An 18,367-nucleotide genomic window follows, 5' to 3' on the forward strand; every position below is an offset into this window, starting at 1 on the left:
AAAAAAATTAAATGGTTGGAGGAGTTTAGTCAAAGTGTTTGACAAATGTGTTTTTCCCTTTAGACTTAAAGAAGAATTGTTATTGTTTAAATGAACCTCGAGCAAATAAGGTCTCAATGGGTCTGTTAGCACTGTCCTTTTGAGCAATGATCTTCTTGATGCCGTGTTCATAAATAGCCCCTGGAATTGATCCGGGAAGCATTTAGCATGTATGAATCATGTGTACTTTATGTTAAAGCTGTCTGGTAATGTCCTTTTATGGATAAGAGTTGGTGGGGACATAAGACACAACAGCCTGAGACAGCCTCTTTTTATGTGCAAGATTATGCAAAATCATGTAAAGGCATAATTACACCCCACAGTACAGGATGGAGGGATGCATGAATAAAAACGGTGGTTTAAACCTCAGATCTGTACAAAGAGCCTTAAACATTTACACCCTCTAACACAGACTCCTCACTCAATCTGGACAGCACTGAAGTACATGCAATGGCAGCTGCTATTACACTGTTACCAGGCCATTGCCAACATCCCCCTGTATACATTACCCTATATTATCTCTGCTGACAGTTCTTTATTTAATTTGTTGAATTAATTCTCTGCCACCCTGTTCCATTAAATCTGTGGAGAATCAGTTACAGAAGTCAATCATTGTGTGCATGTGGATGGATGGGTGTATGTGTGTGTGTATGGATGGATGGATGTATCTATGTGTGTGCGTGTGCATACACATGTCACAATACACAACCCATTTGCAGTTCAGCAACCATACAAATACAACACTCACCTTGTGGCCTGCAGGTATACCCGGATCACACACAGCTGCAGAGAGCATGCTCACCAGCAGGTCCTGCACCTTGCCCGCACTGTCCCCCATGTTGAGTAACCCCTCTTGAAGTTCACTTAGGTTCAGGTCATTTAAATTCATGTCTAATCCCAGGACCTTTCCAAAGCTGTGCAGAAACTGCAGCACCGTCAGGCAGTCAGGGAAGGTGCTTCCTGATAAGACCAGACCAGCGATACGTGACAACTCTGGAAGGCGCTGGAGACAAATGAAACTTTCAGTTACTGTACATTCATCATCTTTCACTAATTTGCAACTAGTGCCCACACAACAAGAATCAAAAAGAAACAGATGTTATTTGGGATTTAAATGAGCCCTTTTCACGAAATAATTACAATTAATTATAGTTTTAAATGTTTTGTGAAGCTTACAGAGAATTATCTTGCAGAAGTGTTTAATTTCATGTAAATGTGTTACTTGTATTAGACTAATTTGTCTCATTAGCTCAGTTGAAGATATGTTATGAAAACAAGCCCAGAATTTTTTGATTATGTCTGAAGCATCTGATCAGTAACGCTTAGTGATATTATTTCAATTGCCACTTGGTGGCAGTATTTTGACCTAAATCTGTTTCATTTTTAATCAATTACAGATGCTTTCAGTGATATTAAGCATCTATTTTGGTATAACTGAACAATGAATCTATAAATCAAAAGCAATTCAAATCACGCTACCTATAGCTCCTACAGTGATTATACTGATTGATTTCCATTAAAAAAAAAAAAATCCCATGGCCTGGTTGAAAATCTAATCTTTCCACACATTTCTACTCCACAGATGGAGACTATCTGTGATATATATGGGCTTCCATTTTCATCTGCCAACAGCTCCACAATGTGTGAATACCTTATGATCTGCTAAACACATGTCTTCATTTGGCTTCTTCAGCTCCTTCGCTTTTTCCAGCTCCAGTCTTCTGATCTCCAGTTTCCTTTCCTTGTTTAACCGTTTCTCATCCTTCTTCTCTTTCTTGAGGCGCTCTCTCTCCTACAGGCAGGAGACACAGAAAAGTGTTTGTATTGTGGCTTGTACATTAACTTTATAAAGGAAGCTCAGAATAAAAACACTAACAAGGACCTCAATAACCACTGTATTTAAACATCAAAAAGAGACAAATTGACAAAATATTTTTTAACATGATTTAAAACATGAAAACACTGACGTCCCACCAGTACAGACTGTCCCACTTCTTATTAAAGGAAGAAAAGACACAATATAGCAGAGTGGTAAAAGACAACCAGAGATAAGGAAATGTGAGCAATCAGCAGTTACTCACCTCTGCCTTCTTACGGGTCTCCACGGCCTTCATGAGCATCATGTGCTGCCTGCGTCTTTCCCTCTCCTAGCACAGCACAGACACAGAGTTTCTATTGTATTCACAGTAATAATAATAAAAGGCTCAGATGCAACACAGTATTAACCACTTAGCATGCACAACACAGTAGAAGAGGCAGCGTAGAAAACAATCACATATGTCACAATCAAAAGGTTCCATGTTGTAGTTAAAAGTGTAAAGACGTACACGACACTTACGCCAAATGGAACATAATGATTAACAACAAGCAAACAAGGGGATGATGCATACAGAAAGCATAAGCTCAAAGTTAAAAACAGCCGTTATTAATCCGAGCATGTTGGCAAGCAGCAAACTGAAAGCTGGTGGAGGCTTGAAGCTTCACAGCTGTCAGTAGCAGGTATTAAGGGTTACAGCCACAAGCAAAAAAAAAAGAGTGTATTTCCAATCAACTGATGAATGTCATGTGAAATCATCAAGACATCCTGGAGATTACATTAAAATAATGATATTTTACCTATTCTTTAATCTTTTATGAAATCTAAACTACGGAAGAAAACTACTACACTCATTATTTCAATGTAAATAAATGACACAGCTGCACTGGAATGATATGATAGAATCTCAGATGAAGAAAACTAAACAAATTTGCTCTGGTTCTTAACTCTCTCCATTAACTCAGTGGTGTAAATCACTGTCAAGAATACAAACTGTATATTCGCTTTTCCAGATGGTAAAATGGATGAGAGAAGTTGGCTCATACTGTGGAGGAAAAGGCACCTAACATTACTCAGAAACAGACACAATTGAATAGGTCGTCAGAACTCTATCAAGCCAACACAGATCTTTTCATCCTTGTATAATTTCTGTGGAGTCGAGACAATTTTGATCATATTCGGGAGATAATGGATGTGTTTTCTCAGAGAGACAAAAAGCACAGACGTATGCAGTGCACTGTTCTGGAAAAGCCATGCAGAGGGATGTAGTATGACTGCAGCCATTGCTACACCTAACGCATTGCTGAGATGGCAAACATTTATCACAACACATTCACAATATGTTGTTAAATGTACAGAAACAAACATACCCATACCATATCTAGTCTATGCCTCTCCAATTCCTGGTAGGGAAAGTTAGCAAAGTATTAAGAAATAGAAAAGTCACACAAGGGAATTAAAGCAAGAAGAATCCAACCTATAAAAAGGTAAAATACACCAAAGACCCCCAAAGCATAATTTTACAGTATTTACTGTTCAAATGATGATTAGTTAGAGAGCCCTCCGAGACATTCAAGTTGTGTGGTCGTTATTCAAGTAGTATGGTCACGGGAAAATGACCCACCTGGTGCTTCAGTATTACAGCTTGTAGTCTTCGCATCTCCTTCTCCTTCAGGAAAAAAGATTAATTCAATTAGAACCCAAAACACATCAAGCCCAATTCACATTCATTTCAAATGCATACAGAAATAGACGGCTGTATCAGCCTGTTCACTGACTGTTAACCAGAAACACTGTCATTTGAGAGAGATATATACAGAATGTAGAGAAGTGATTCAGCCTCTTAAAATCCTGGTGAAACCAAGGCCAGGAAACTCAAAGACATTAGAAAAGCAGGGGGAAAAACTGAGAGTCAGGGGCATATGGGACATTTGTCGCAGGGGCAAGCTCTACAGGCCAACTATAAGTGTTTGAGACCAGAGGCAACTGTGACGAAAACACTCATGAATGTCATTTTACTCACCTTGTTTCGTTTCTCGGCCTCCAATAATCTGGCATTGGCAGCGTCTTCCTTTTTCTTTCTTTTAGCCTGTGCATGCAAAAAAAAGAAGAAGAAAGAAGTAGTACTGCAATCAGGAAACATAAGTGATTGATGTACTCATTGCAAACACACACAGCATGTACACCACAGCAGAGCTTTGACTGAATTACCATTTAATTGGGGCAGTGATTTATGGCTAATGAAAACCAATAGATATAATTTTCTTATGAAAATTATGAACTAGGACAATGATTTTAATGTACATATAAATCGCCTTTGCAAAAGAAATGGTAATTGAGTGTTGTATTTAATAGTATGTATATGTTTGACATAGATTGTTTTGTTTTTTTAATCACAGTTAATAGACTCCATAGAAAATATTTCACAGAAAGATAAATACAGCCAGTGGCTCACTGATATCATCAAATCTAACATATTGAAATCTTGATTATTCCCTCCCATTAACACTGAAAGACAAAATGGCAGTGGCGATGTAGTCATTATAAAACACCAGCAGGCAGTAAGAATAAATTAAGCAAAATTTCGATCAGTAATTATAGCCCCAATGAAATCCTGTTAAGAGCTGCTTGCCAAGCGTGTCAACTGAAATTTGATTTATAAAAGCTAAAATACTTCACAGCTTCTATTAGTGAGGGAATGCAAAATAGGTATTTCACCTAGCCATGGTAAACTCTGGCCACCTTTTACTTAATGAAATACTGTATTTTGTATTAAGCTCCATCACGGTCTGAGGAGATTTTCATATTCAATGGCACTTTTGCAAAAAAACCAATTAAGCATTAGTCACATGTAGTCACTGGATGTGACCAAAAGTGGGACGAAATAATTTAGGAATAGCCTTTGGTTGGCTTTTTTAAAAATCCTATCAACAGCAGAAAGGAAGTGTTTTAGAATGTTTCTGCAATAACTTTCAGGACGAACCTCGAGAATTTGCTGTGCACGGAGTTCTTTCTCCATACGAATTTGCTGAATGCGCTTGATCTTCTCCTGGTAAAAGGATGAGGGCAAGATCAAATGAATTAACTGTTAAGTCATGCATGTTATAGCAAGGCGGAGGGTTGTGGGGTGTGGGGTGAAGAAGTACAGTGGGTCTATGCAGATGAGGAAGGTGCAGCATTCTGAAGGAGAGCAACTTCCTCCTGGAATTTCAAAGCAATTCAACTGTGCTTTAAACCTTTTCACCTTGGAGTGCACAAACCCTGAATATGCAACAGAACGGAGCAGCTGCAGCTAGTTATGACGCTCTGCACGGAAAATTAAACAATGCACGCAAAGTAAACTTACTTGCTGTTTAAGAATCTTCATCTGCTCTCTCTTTTTCCGCCTCTCCTCAGCAGCCATTATTGCTGGAAAATACAAACAAATTAGACTTGCACACACAGCAGATGATGTAGCGTTAGAGAGCAGTCTGTTTACCTTGTTGCTTCTTCGCCTCCTTGGCTGCTTGTGCCATGGCCTGCCTCTCAAGTTTTCTTAGCAATTTGATCTGAGCTGCCTGTCGTGCTATTTCTGCAACATGACACAAAATATAAAATAAAAAATCTCAGACCCGACTGAATTAAAAATTTTAATGAAAACTTGACCCAGGGTTACTACCTAAATCCTTCAAATGACACCCAAGATAAAACACCTTGGGTTTTGGCAACATGCTACGAGCTTTGTATCAATGGGAAGATGGCCAAATGGCCTTGACTGTACTTAACGGTAAGAGCAAAAGGGCTTGTTCAAAATGCAACATGTCTAATGGTTGCATTATGTTACTGACTACTGGAAAATTGTTTTTTCTAAGATGGTTCTTGTGTGAAGTGTGAAGCTCAGCTTGGATTGAGGTGATAAGTTAGGTGGTTGAAAAGGGCTTTATAATTAAACTCTGTTGTAGCTGAGATGGAAATATCTTGAGGTGATATTACATATGCACAGGTGGCCAATTATCCTAGTTTAGCAAGTAAACAACAACTCACAGGTGGAAATGTCAGATACAACACAATCAATAGATGCTGGTGTTTTATGCTGGATTTATCCTTTGAACAGGTGTCACTGAAACATTTCTAAGATGTGAGCTGACCTTGAGCTTCCAGTTTGCGTAGCAGCTTGGCATTATTGACATCTTGGAAGTTATTTTCACCAACACTTAGAGGAGGACTCTTCAATTGTCGGGCCCCGGTGCCATCAGCTGTTGATTGGTGCTCAGACTTCAAGCGCCGGCTGCGTCTTCCATCCATTGCTATGATACAGGGTGTGATCTGCTCCTCAGCCAGCAAGAACCACTGTAAACCCTGGATAAAATGAAATAAGAGGGGAGAAAGATTAAAACAGGCAAAAGGAAAAAATGGCTCAACTGACTGCTATCTAGTAATTGCTTTCTTTAATGGATCATCAGGCACAACTTCTTAGCACTAATGTGTTGAGAGATGTAAGGATAAACAACACAATACAGAATGCATTTTTATATGTTTAGACAAAAGCAGGCAATTGTTCCTGCTTGAAATTCATTTTACATTAAAATCGTCATTGAAAGGACTTTAATGGAAATGTTTCCTAAACAGATACAACTACAAGTATTTAAACTCACATACTGTAACGTCCATTTCACTTTCATATCATAACGTGTATTCTGCTATTTCATCTGTCTGATTTACACATCATACTGTAGCTTTAAGGTAGGTGTAAATCACATTACACCAATGGCAGATTTGGTGTTTTTCCCCCACCTATAATTTTTAAATGGCATTTTCAGAAAGTCTGTATAATCATTCTTCAGTGAATAATCTAAATATGAATTCTAGATATGACTACACCATGATGAAATATCATGTAACAGCAGCTGTGTTTTGGAGGCTACGCTATTGGAAACACAAAATATAAACCTAGAAGAGTGGCATTTACCTCTGGTCCTTCTCTGGCTTCATAGAAGTCACCAACTTTAATTTTTGTACTAAAGCTGAAGTTATCCCGGGAGATCTCAGTTATTCCATTCCGCAGTAAGTACTGCAGACACAAGAACAAGAACATACTAATTAAACCACAAAAAGGAACCCTTGAGTTTTAATACTGGTCAGATGTATATAACTTCCACCTGTGAACAATTACACAAAGCTACAGTGATGCAATTAGTGCCACCATGTAAGGTTTAAAATCTACAGGTGCTACCCATAAAATAAAGTCACAAACTGTTGATTCACCTTCATTACATCTGGATACTGACGTAGCTTTTTCCCACATGGGGCAAAGTAAGACACCTCCCCTTGTAGTCGGCCTGCCACAGACCTGATCCGGGTCTCTCTCTGCCACCTGAATAAAGAAATTGCAAAAAAAAAAAGGATCATGTTAAGATGAAAACACCATGGTAACAACTGGTTTGGTTAATATATCCCTTAAGAGCTCGGATTTCATTTTCTTCTTTATTTGAAGTATGTTTCCTTCAGCAGACAAATGATGTAATGACTGTCTGTGCAGCTGTGTCCTGTGTAGTCTCTGACCCTTGCAGTAATCAGACTTCTAAATGGCCATGGGCCAAGTGGGATAACCCCTCAGTCCCCATGAGCTCCACTGGAGAGCAGCCATAGCATACACAACAGACATGTCGAGGCTGTAATCCCAGACAGAGAAGGGGTTGAAATACAGTCTTGTGGCCTCTGCTTCCTGTGAACCTGCTGATGAAAAACATCCTGAGAAGATGAAAGGCCGCTCTGATCCAAGGCTGCAGAATTTGTGGGGAGAGAGCTGCTAATGTTGCATGTCTGTGTTGAGGCTGGATGCAATTAACCCCTTGTGTTGAAATGCTGGGCCTCATTTCATTTCCTGCCCACTCTGACTTACTACTCAAGACTGGCTTTTTAAAAAGGCCCTGTACAGGAAGGCAAGGATGTTTTTGTGGTCTGCTCAGACTCAGCCAATGGAGATGTCACTGTACTCTAGTAATTCTTCTGTAAAGACTATTACAGGATTTACCCTGGGAAAGTTGTGCAAGCATGAATGATTTGTTTTTTGTTTTTGCCTAGTGTCATTTTACTGGTGTAAATGTGTCAAAACAGCAAGACAACTAAAACTCAGTTAATTGTCTGTTGCATGTGGGAAATCCAGAGAAAGAGAGGCAGCTCCAAAAAGAAAAGTTGTCCATAGATGACCTTTTAGAAAAGGTTACTGGTCAGCCCTCAGTGAGCTGACATTTAACTGTAACACCAATTGCATAAACACAAACAATACAGCAAGTATGACAGCAAGGACAAATGGGGCATGGTCAGACCATCCACTCATTGTCTGTTTCCTTTAATATGTAGTGCACATTAGCTCACCCGAACTCAAGAGGCAATCGTAGAACTCTCTCATCTGTCACTCTTCTCCTCCTTCCTGAAAAACAGGAGAAATGACTCAGCGTCTTCAACCTGAACAATTACAAAAACTTGGCATGTTTACAGGGAGGGAGCTGCATTCTGAAAACACAGAACCTTCCACAATATGAGACTGTTAGATGCATCAATCTGCTCTAGATACTTGTTGTATCTATGAGATTGCAAACGTATTTCCACATAACCACTAAATAAATAACAGGAGCCAGCGCAGTGGAATCTGTGTTCAGTATAGTATGACAGTCAGGCTCAAATCAGGGTCAGCAATGAGATACATACATGGATATTAAAATACAATATTAGACAAACAATACTCTCGGCTTTTTACACATTAGGGAGATGCAATACACAGGATCACAGCTTTTATGGAAACTGTTGCCACAACATGTATTGCATTGTTAGAGCAATATAAAGGGTCAGATTCCTTAATTTATACAAAAATGTGTAAAAATTAAGTTCATCAAGAGTAATTCACTGCATAAAGATTCTAATACTCAATAGCAAGACTGAATGGAGGAAATGAATACTTTCCCATTGTGGAAAAGTAGAATCCAACTCAGTTAGTAATGTAATTTTCTCCATGATTCATCAAGTATCAGATGTGTAAAGCATCAGCCTGGGTTATTAAAGCAAAAGCTGCCGGAGAGCAAAACAATGACGCAGCAAATTTCTTCCACAGAGCCAGTTGTTGAAAACACACACACTGACTGTATATACACTTGTTTTTACACTGGAAAATAAATGTCCTTTTCCAAAGAATGATTTTAGTCTGAGTAACCAAGAGGGAGGGAGGATGAGAAAGGGGGAAAATAAACACCATCCTAACTCTGAGCATGATCCTGCTTTACTATCTGAGAGAATAAAACCTTTCTGATGCCTGATCCGCACAGTAAAGTATCGTAGTAAACTTTAGATTTAGACCGTTACAGATGTATTTGGTCCTTTAGAGAACATGGATTTGTTACCTGGTAGTGTGGCAAATGTATGGGATTGGGTGCTGTGGTTACTCATTGCCCCTGAGCTGGTCAGCGGGGTGGAGGTGAGAAGACTATTGGGTAAACTAGGAGGCTTGATTATCTGCAGGTTAAGCAGGGAGGAGTTGGCCGAGAGGTTTGAGTATGACTTGTGATTAGACAGCTTTGTTTTAGCTGCTTTCAGAGGAGTCCTTTCTGTGTCACTATCTGCTTCTGTCTCACCGCGCTCTTTCATGTCATCGTCAGAGCCGTCAGAGTCGCTCTCCAGATTGCTCTCTGACTCTGCAGGGAATTCCAGCGTGACCAAGGGGAAAAAGAGAGAGCAGAAATAAATCCTAATTAGCATTCTTCTCACAACCAAACCACACAGAGCACTGCTAATTTCTCAAAGAATCCTTATCTAACAGTTGATATATGCACGAATGCCATTTCTTTGTTAAAGAAACGTCTGTTTAATCTAACCTGACAGGCTAGTGCCAGAATCTTCATCCTCAGTATCATCGTCATCATCGTCGTCAAAGTCGTCTTCTAAAGAGTCCGAGTCCGAGTCCTTGCTGCTGTGGATATCAGACTCACTGCCTCTGACCAAGTCTACAGGTGAGCAGGATGAGCTGGTTATTGGTGCTCTCTTTCCTGCATGCAGAGATTTCACAGTTTTGGTCTTCCTTGTACCGTGAGCAAGCCCTGATAAGGCAGCTGTTTTAAATGGGGAAGGAGAGCTGCCTGATGGGTCCTTGGTGCCAATACTCAGGTTGATGGGCATTGGGTAGGAGGGGCTGGTAGCGGCCAGAAGTGGCTTGCTGTTGGGGGTGCTGCTCCGGTGGTGGGGCTTTGAGATGAGAGCCAAAGGGGCATCCTGGTCTTCGCTGTGGATAGCTCCATTAGGGCGATGGTTCAGGAACAGATTGGTGTCACTGCTGTGTGGGAGAGACAGCAAATAACAACTCAACACATCTGACGAATATTTCGGCGGTGTCTGCAATGGTGAGGAGAATGCTGAATTTTTGTAGCTTTTATACCAGTTCTGGCTTGAAGGTTGCAGAGAGAAAGTCTGCTTGAAAGAATCCTTGGAATGGTGGAGCTAAATAAAAATGAAAGGAAACAAAGAAAAAAAATGAAGTAATTACACAAACTGTCACTCACATTACATTACTGTGGGCTGTGAATGAAGGAATTTAAGGTGTAATAAGAGGCAGGGACAATGAAGAGCAGGCTCAAACCTGTCAACAACAATGAAGAGAAAAAAGCTGCTGTGGAAAAATATTTCCAAACTGTTTGGCTTAGTGCCATCGAGCGACTTTAGCTGTCATCTTGTATTTGTTGCTATTGTCATACTCTGGCATCCAAAAGCCTGTATTTAATGTACCACCATCATATGAATTTAAACCTTCTTGTTGCAGATTGCCACGTTTTCCCTCCTTCTCAGAGTGATGACAATAACTGAGTCTTGTAAAAGAGGCAGATTTCCCTCTCCTGATAACAAACATCCTACAGCATCACAGAGCTAATTGCTTGTCAGTTTTGAGATGTATTCCAAATAGAGCTAAACGTCACTTTAGTCACTTTTTGTCACTTCGAGACTTCTAGTCATGAGGTGGTCAGACTCTTTTGTAGTATGATAAAAGCCCTGATAATAGTGTTTGCATTCATCTTCTCTTCTGAAAGAACCCACAGATTTTTATTCATTTCATGACAGAGAAATGATGGACAATACGTGAAAACAGAGCTCCTTCTATTGCAAAAGAGAAAGACTTACAGGAATTCATTGTCTGTACCTTCTGTAGAATTTAGAGAAAATAAAAAGTAAAATCAGCTAAAATACAGGAGTGAATAGAAAATATAACTCACCTGTTTCAGTTTAAAACTGTTGAGATGTAATGACATTTCTCCAAGCAGGTTCCCACTGCTCTCCTTCAGGCTATCAACAGGCTGTGTACGTTTGGGAGAGGGCATCGACATTTTTTGTTTATATGCGGGCTTTTGCGAGGCTAACAGTGTTGATGGTTTGGATAAAGGAGAGAGGCAGAGAGGTTTGGGTGAAGAAAGCGATGAGGGTTTAGGGGAGGAACCCAGGGAAAGGAGTTTCGAAGGGGAACAGAGAGCAAGAGGTTTAGGAGAAGAGGAGACGGAGCTATGCTTTGGTGAGGATGAATGAGACAGGTGCTTTGGTGAAGTGGAGGGAGGTAAGTGTTTGGGTGAGCTGGAGAAGGACATGGGATTGGGTGAGGACAAGGGACTGGTGCTGGCTGCCAGCCCTGTGGCCTGGATGACACTGATGTGTTGCTGGCCTTCATCCTGTACAGTCCTGGAGCTCTGGAGGAACTGTGGCGTGGACTGAGACCGGCCAGCAGGCTGACAAGAGGACTGGAGGCGGTACAAGGAAGTCAAAGGAACACTATCACGGTGACCGTCTTGAGTTGCATTTCCATCCGCGGTGCAAGGTCTATTCTTTTTACTCTCAGAAGTGTTCTGTGTCAGCCGCTGAGTAGGAGGCTGAGGAAAACAGGGAGAAGACAGCATGTCACGTCAGCTCCTGCTGGGAGAGCCTCACAGTGGCAGCTCTGTCAGCTAGTACATTCGTCCAGTTTGCCACCCACGACTAAAGCTGCTTTTGACAATCTACAGTAAGTAACATTTACTTAACAGAGAGCAGTTTTATGGGGGAAAACTTGCACTCTTCACAAATCTGTGAGCCACTAATCTTGACAAAACATTAGGCTAAATGCGTTATTCTTTGAAGAAATTAATAAAATTAATAAAAGCTTAAGTCCATGGATAACTTCTTAAAATGTTAGACAAAAAATGTTATCAGATTTTTAGAACTTGTCTGAATAATAAGACACAAACAGCATACAGCGCCTTCAGCATAGGCGCACCTTACCTTGACTTTCCATTTAACTTGACTCTCGGAATCAGAGTCTTCACTGTCATTGCTCTGATCATCCTCATCTTCATCATTGTCCTCCTCTTCCTCCTCCTCCTCCTCCTCCTCCATGTCATCAGGGTCACTGCTGCTCTCCTCACCACCACTGGAGCTATCGGTGAGGGATCCTGATTGGCTTTCACTCATGCTGCTTGAGGTCTCTAGTGGTCTTTTGCTGGCTTTCTAGATCATAATAATAAAGTACACATATCTCAATAAGAACAAACAGATCAGCGAAATGGGCATTCATGTAAATGTCGGTCGAGACACCAAATATTAACCTTTTCTTTTGTTTTCTGTGCAGTCTTCTGCTGTAGTTGGCTAACCTGACTGCTCTTCTGACTCCGACTACTGTTGGCTTTAGATTTCTCCTTGTTTCCCATTGCTGGAAAGGAACTGGTGTTCGCAGCAGAGTTCCCAGTAGGAGAGGAAGCACTCCTACCGTTCACTGTTCCATTCACACCTACAGAAACTGGCATTGTACATTTCTTCAGATGGACACCCGTGAGAACAAGCAGAATGAATCAAACACATCACAACGGCAACAAAAAAGAATGACAACTTCACAACATATCAACAGCACTTAGCAAGGCAAGGTCAGTCTCATAATGTTAACAGCGGTTTTGCTGTGGTATTATTGTGTACATAAACACGTTGGCATGTTTTTATTACTGCTTCACAATGGTGGAAATAAACATTTATTGAATACATCTTTGTGGAACCTCTTTGCTTTACTGCAAACTACAACAGCTCGGATGATGTTCAGCGGGGGCTAACCTGAGGTACGGGACTGTAAGTGGGTGGGATCACAGCTCTTGAAGGTTGATGCAAATAGAGGATGCAGACCCAGAAGCGGAGGGAAGAATGTTGCTGCTGCTCTGGTATGTGCTTCAGATGGCCGCCACCAGTCTGGAGTGGAGGGAGCGAGATAATGTACAGTTAGGCAAAAAATAGCTCCTCTATCTATGTACAGATACACAGAGAATTCAAGAGCAGGAGTTTTGCCTCATCTGCTGAACATTTCGCAAGAGCAATATAGTTTCCCTGGTGCCATACCTTTCTGAATGTTTACATCATTTTGTCATTCAAAATGCACACAATTATTAACCATCACAAAAAGATAATGTCTTTACCATTTTGGATCGTGACTGCAAATTAAGGACCAACTGAGGTGCTCTTGTCTTTCTATTGCTGTGTAAACCATGTTGTTGCATGTAATTGCTTAGTCATCAGTAGAAGTACTACGTGTACAAAATGTATTAGTATATTTTCTGCTGCCTTTTGCAATTTGTGTTTGTATTCAATTATACTTCAGAAAGACCACAACACTTTGCATTGCTGACTTTGGAAAATGGTTGACTCCAACACGAAGCCGACCTTTTTCATCACCTCCATTAGTCAAATTAAAAACATTGCAACTCGAGCTTCTTACCTGGAAATGTACCAAATTGGGGCTGAGCAGCCAAGGCAGACAAACCAAGACTACCAAGGCCTCCGAACTCAGACCGGCCTGAAGTGGATGTGTAGATTCCAAAAGCTGGATGGTTGAGTAAGGGGAAACCGCTGGCGCTGCCAGATGTATTTAAACATTCATCCCCCGTCATCTGTAGCAAATGGCCTGGAGAACAAAGGATTTTATCTAGTAATCAATGCATCATTCCTGCTATCTAGATAGGCCATCTGTCCATCTAGACACTCTATTAAGATATTCAAGTACAATAAGATATAAAATGAGGACACAGTTATCTACTTCATCTATTCAAACCTGTCTCACCAAACACTGTCTGGGGAGTCTGAAAATGCATTTCTGGGAATGATTTGGATTCAGGGGGTGGTACAATCATTAAAAGAAAGAAAGAAAGAAAGAAAGAAAGAAAGAAAGAAAGAAAGAAAGAAAGAAAGAAAGAAAGAAAGAAAGAAAGAAAGAAAGAAAGAAAGAAAGAAAGAAAGAAAGAAAGAAAGACAAACAAACAAAACTATTGTCCATGTACCACTGTCTGACATATAGAATAGCAACACCTTCAAATTAACTCTGTGTAATTGTAAAAGTGTATCAACCACACCCCCACCCCAACAGTAATTCTGACAAACTTCAGTGAAAAAGCATTTGTGAAATTTTCTCTAAATATTTGTGTATTTACACAAGTCAGTGATACCACAATTTAATTGATGTGAAAGTGGAGCTGGAAATTCTAAAACCACACTGATTTTATTATTTAAGAGTCTGCCAAGGATCTAGCCTCATAATATATCCCTGCTGTGCTGGAACTGTGAAATCTTTCACCAACTTCTTTAAAATAACCAGGTCATGACTCTTCTCATACACCAATATGGAATCAGATACTGTGTTAAATGCAAGAGGAAATGCCGCATAAAATGTTTCTTAGATAAACTCCCCCAATGAAACCAATTACAAACCTTTTCAAATTGTGAAAGCTTGAATATATTTCTTTTCCAAGGGACGTTAGCATCACAGTGTGTGTGATATCTTTCTTCTACTTCTCACAGGAGATAAGAAATCTCTTGAAAGAACTCAATTTACTTGATACTCCTAACAGGGATGCAACTACAGCAGTGCCACAGTAGTTTCAGTATTTAGTGTTCAGGCCAAAATAAATTATCTGGAAAATTTCTGTGCACGTTTAGTGTGGGGTCCTGTAAATGAATAATTTATAAGAATGTCTAATGTGTTCCTCATTGTCATAGCATGACAAAAAAATACTACTTTTTAGAGCATCTTATCACGAAAGAGAGGGGAAAGGAAAAAAAAGAGAAGAAAACACCAAGCACAGTATGTAAATTTGCACATTATTTTGTGGTCAGGGGTAATCTGACAGCTTATGCATCACTGCTGCTCAATGCATAATGGCTTTGACCACAATTAGTATGCAGAGAAAACAAGAGGATGTTGGCGGCTGCATGCACAGTGTGAGGCTGACAGACATGTCAAATCACACAGGATAAACTGGAGCTAAAGGTTGTCAAAAGACATCCACAAGAGAGTACACAGCTTTTTAATTGTTGGCATTCATTAATTCAACAGCCTTTCCATTCCTATCAAAATTGTCTGTAACATGTTAAGACTGGAGGAAGGTGTCTTAAGCCCCTTATTGTTGCACAGTTTTAATTCCGTGTTTTCAACAGAATTTAGTTGGACAGCCCCCTTGAATAGATTTGCTTCTCCTTAATTTTTCTTCCCTCTCAAAAGCTTGTGCAGACGTGCACTTATAAAGTGCAGAGTGAATCCAAAGTCAGTCAGAATGGTGCATTTATTTACATTTATTAACAGCTTGTGGATTTAAGGCTGTTTTGGCAACTATTTACGTTGTTGCAGCTCTACACATTTAAGCCTGAACCCATCTAAAATAAACTCAACCTTGTCCAAAATGTGAGTTGAATAATCAAAAATAAACCACACATTCGGCAAAACAATTATGTTGTAATCATATGGCATATGTACGTTTTTTTTGTGTGTGTGTGTGTGTGCGCGACTGCGCGTATGTGTGTACATACCACAGGTGGTGAGAGGGGAACTGCCTGCAGGGTTAGGGGCTGTGCAGCATTTGGTGGAGGGTGTCTGTGTTGGAGCCGGGGACGAGCTGGCTGAAGAGGAGGCCATGTGAAGGGACAATGGGGCTGAAGATGGTGAGGCCATCCGCTCTCCAGGCTCCATATCTGTCAAACACAAACACAAATCAAGTCAACAAGATGTAAGAGAAAAAAAACAACCGACTCTCGCCACAAAGCTTGCCCTCACAAGAATACTCTGGAAAAAGAACCCATCTTACAGTATATAAACTCAAACTTTTCGTAGAAGGCTCCTGTGAATCATTATTGCATTGTTTGCTATGTTTTTTTCTTCTATAACATCTTTAGTTATGGACTATTGTTTGGACTAAGCCAGAGATAACAAAAATGTCACCTTGGCTTCTTATTTTCTGAAAATGTAGTCAAAATGATTGATTAATTATTGAAACAAAATAATTAATTTAGTTTCAAGTACACTCAAATATAAAATTAACTAGAGTGAGTAGTTTAAGGTTTTATTTGACAATTCTGTTTAATGTAAAGCATGACAGTCACAGTTTGTTCCTTTTGTGAGATTTTGATAAACACCATTATCAGAAAAATAGAGAGATAACTACAAGTGCGGCAGGAGAGATTACAACAGCATATAAACCAGTAGTTACATCAGCAATAATAAATACATCAGTACACATGCTGCTGGTTCATATTAAGGGCTACTTGAGCTCTTTAATGTAGACCTGCTGCCATACAAGCCATGATCATCTGATGAAGCTATGAGCCTCAAGAGAAAATGTAATCTTCAGTTGCAAACAAATACATTTAAATTTTTCCAACCACAACCTTTACATTATGTCCACACGGATGTGTAAACAGAAGGTGTAATCATAGTCTGCAGCATTTTCTGATGACAAAGACCACTGGTGTTCTGCTCATCATCCAAATCATGCCACAGAGACACTAGCACTTCTCACATCCACTGTCTAGTGCTTCACATCCCATTGATCACAAAAGCCCACATCTGAAAATCCCCTTTAACACATGCATCGAGACTGTGTTTCAGAGGCTGCCTTTGTTATGGTATTGTACATTACACCAACAATTTCCAGATCTCCCTGGTGATTCTCGTCTGTGCAAGAAAACAGGAGCAGCTGATTAATTTGAGGAGACAAAGCTAACCTCTGAATATCAAGTATCATCCCTCACCAGGAATGGCACTGATGAGACGTAAATGACATGAAAGCTGCAGCCATGCTTCACTGATAAGGCCACCGTTTCCTCTGCTCGTCTGAGGAAGAGTTTGTGCAGAGCAAAGAACAAAGGTGCTTCCATATTTATAATGCATCATTAAAAGAAAAGAAAAAAACACATTATGTGTATCATTTTGACCTTGCTTCACCAGCCCTCATTTGTCAAGCTAAGATGTGCAACGTGCTGATCAGAAAACCCTCTAACTGTCTATCAATTATAAATCTTTGGCAGAAATTAAATTAAATATTCAATTGGGCGGCAACGGTTTTGACAAGGATTAAAAGGTGTAATGTGTCACTAATAAATTCTGCACACACTACATTTTTGTGTTAATTTACCTCTTCATTTCACAGTGATATGCTGCAGACATTATCTCCAACTGGGTAATTATTTGCTGCTGAATAATTAAACTGGCATTTTATATTAATGTAAGACTTGTGAAATGATAAATCAGTTGACTTCATTTGTCAAATCTAGTATTGCAAAACAAATAAAAAAATATGAGTAAATGCTAAGGGTAATGTGTTTTGCAGCATTAACAAAGCCCATTCTCACTTCATTAGTAGAAATTAGAATGGTTTAACAGGCAAATATGTTTGATTTTACAGCTAATAAACAAAAAACATAGAGGCAGCACATATTCTGGATGTTTTATAAGCTACATAAACATTTGAAATTGTCGTGATGGATGTATGCACACGATCATGAGCTAATGTAAGCATGTGTGGAGCTAGTCATGCAGTGGAGACATCCAGAACAGCTGGATGCAGGTCGTATGAAAACACATGTATATGCTAATATACCAGAGATGATTTACCCTGAGTGGATCAAAGTCATGTTTGCATAAGCCCGACTTCACAAATACAAGGCGGCTTGTCGTCTCTGAGCAAAAACTGTCTCTTAACAGGAAGACAGTCAGCTTCCACAGAATAGGATTTCACAAAGCACAAAACACTATCAATCATTTAAATGGAGCCAGCTATAACTATTAAAATAAACAACATTATCCTATAATACAAACACACTGCAAGTGCTATGATGACACGGTATTGCAAACAATCACATTATATAGCAGACCTGCAGTACATCTCAATGTCCTCAGCTGTGAATGAATGAAACCTGTTAACAAAATCTTGTTTTTCTTTTGTACAGCTGCTAGGGCAATTTTCCTGACATTTGAGCCATGCAAATTTAATTGTATAAATAACATTTTAAAATAAGGATAATCAAACGTTTGGTTAATGTACTACAAAATATACTTTGTGTACTTGGAAGTTTTTGGAGTGTCCCCAGTGTTCACTGATAGAATAGCCAGGGGAAAGGCTACAGATTTCCAGCCCATCACAGGTAAGAATCTTCGCAACTTTAAAAGGAAAACTGAAACACCAACAGGAGACACATAGGGCAACTAATCAAACTCCAAAGAGA

At 39.8% G+C, this 18,367-nt stretch overlaps 1 protein-coding gene across 2 annotated transcripts in view; it reads right to left on the bottom strand.

Annotated features, from left to right (window-relative positions):
* The window catches only part of baz2bb (bromodomain adjacent to zinc finger domain, 2Bb), a 48,311-nt gene that overhangs the window by 7,127 nt on the left and 22,817 nt on the right, over positions 1 to 18,367 (bottom strand). Inside the window, exons 3-24 of one of the 2 annotated variants that reach the window (XM_085765608.1) lie at positions 15,677 to 15,838; positions 13,596 to 13,781; positions 12,941 to 13,072; positions 12,445 to 12,635; positions 12,122 to 12,346; positions 11,089 to 11,721; positions 10,260 to 10,321; positions 9,703 to 10,157; positions 9,219 to 9,522; positions 8,213 to 8,287; positions 7,100 to 7,208; positions 6,804 to 6,905; positions 5,983 to 6,193; positions 5,334 to 5,426; positions 5,202 to 5,263; positions 4,839 to 4,904; positions 3,879 to 3,944; positions 3,480 to 3,524; positions 3,232 to 3,258; positions 2,121 to 2,186; positions 1,691 to 1,831; positions 788 to 1,042 (exon numbers count right to left, since the gene is read on the bottom strand). In XM_085765608.1, the coding sequence (XP_085621734.1) occupies positions 788 to 1,042; positions 1,691 to 1,831; positions 2,121 to 2,186; positions 3,232 to 3,258; positions 3,480 to 3,524; positions 3,879 to 3,944; positions 4,839 to 4,904; positions 5,202 to 5,263; positions 5,334 to 5,426; positions 5,983 to 6,193; positions 6,804 to 6,905; positions 7,100 to 7,208; positions 8,213 to 8,287; positions 9,219 to 9,522; positions 9,703 to 10,157; positions 10,260 to 10,321; positions 11,089 to 11,721; positions 12,122 to 12,346; positions 12,445 to 12,635; positions 12,941 to 13,072; positions 13,596 to 13,781; positions 15,677 to 15,836 (3,666 nt within the window). In that variant the 5' untranslated portion in view covers positions 15,837 to 15,838. Of the gene's footprint in view, positions 1 to 787; positions 1,043 to 1,690; positions 1,832 to 2,120; positions 2,187 to 3,225; positions 3,259 to 3,479; positions 3,525 to 3,878; positions 3,945 to 4,838; positions 4,905 to 5,201; positions 5,264 to 5,333; positions 5,427 to 5,982; positions 6,194 to 6,803; positions 6,906 to 7,099; positions 7,209 to 8,212; positions 9,523 to 9,702; positions 10,158 to 10,259; positions 10,322 to 11,088; positions 11,722 to 12,121; positions 12,347 to 12,444; positions 12,636 to 12,940; positions 13,073 to 13,595; positions 13,782 to 15,676; positions 15,839 to 18,367 lie in introns of those variants that run through there. The other variant, XM_085765607.1, reaches the window with a different exon arrangement.

Source organism: Trachurus japonicus, chromosome 21 (assembly GCF_045865225.1).
Source record: "Trachurus japonicus isolate A0001 chromosome 21, Traja_1.0".
Classification (NCBI taxonomy): Eukaryota; Metazoa; Chordata; class Actinopteri; order Carangiformes; family Carangidae; genus Trachurus; species Trachurus japonicus.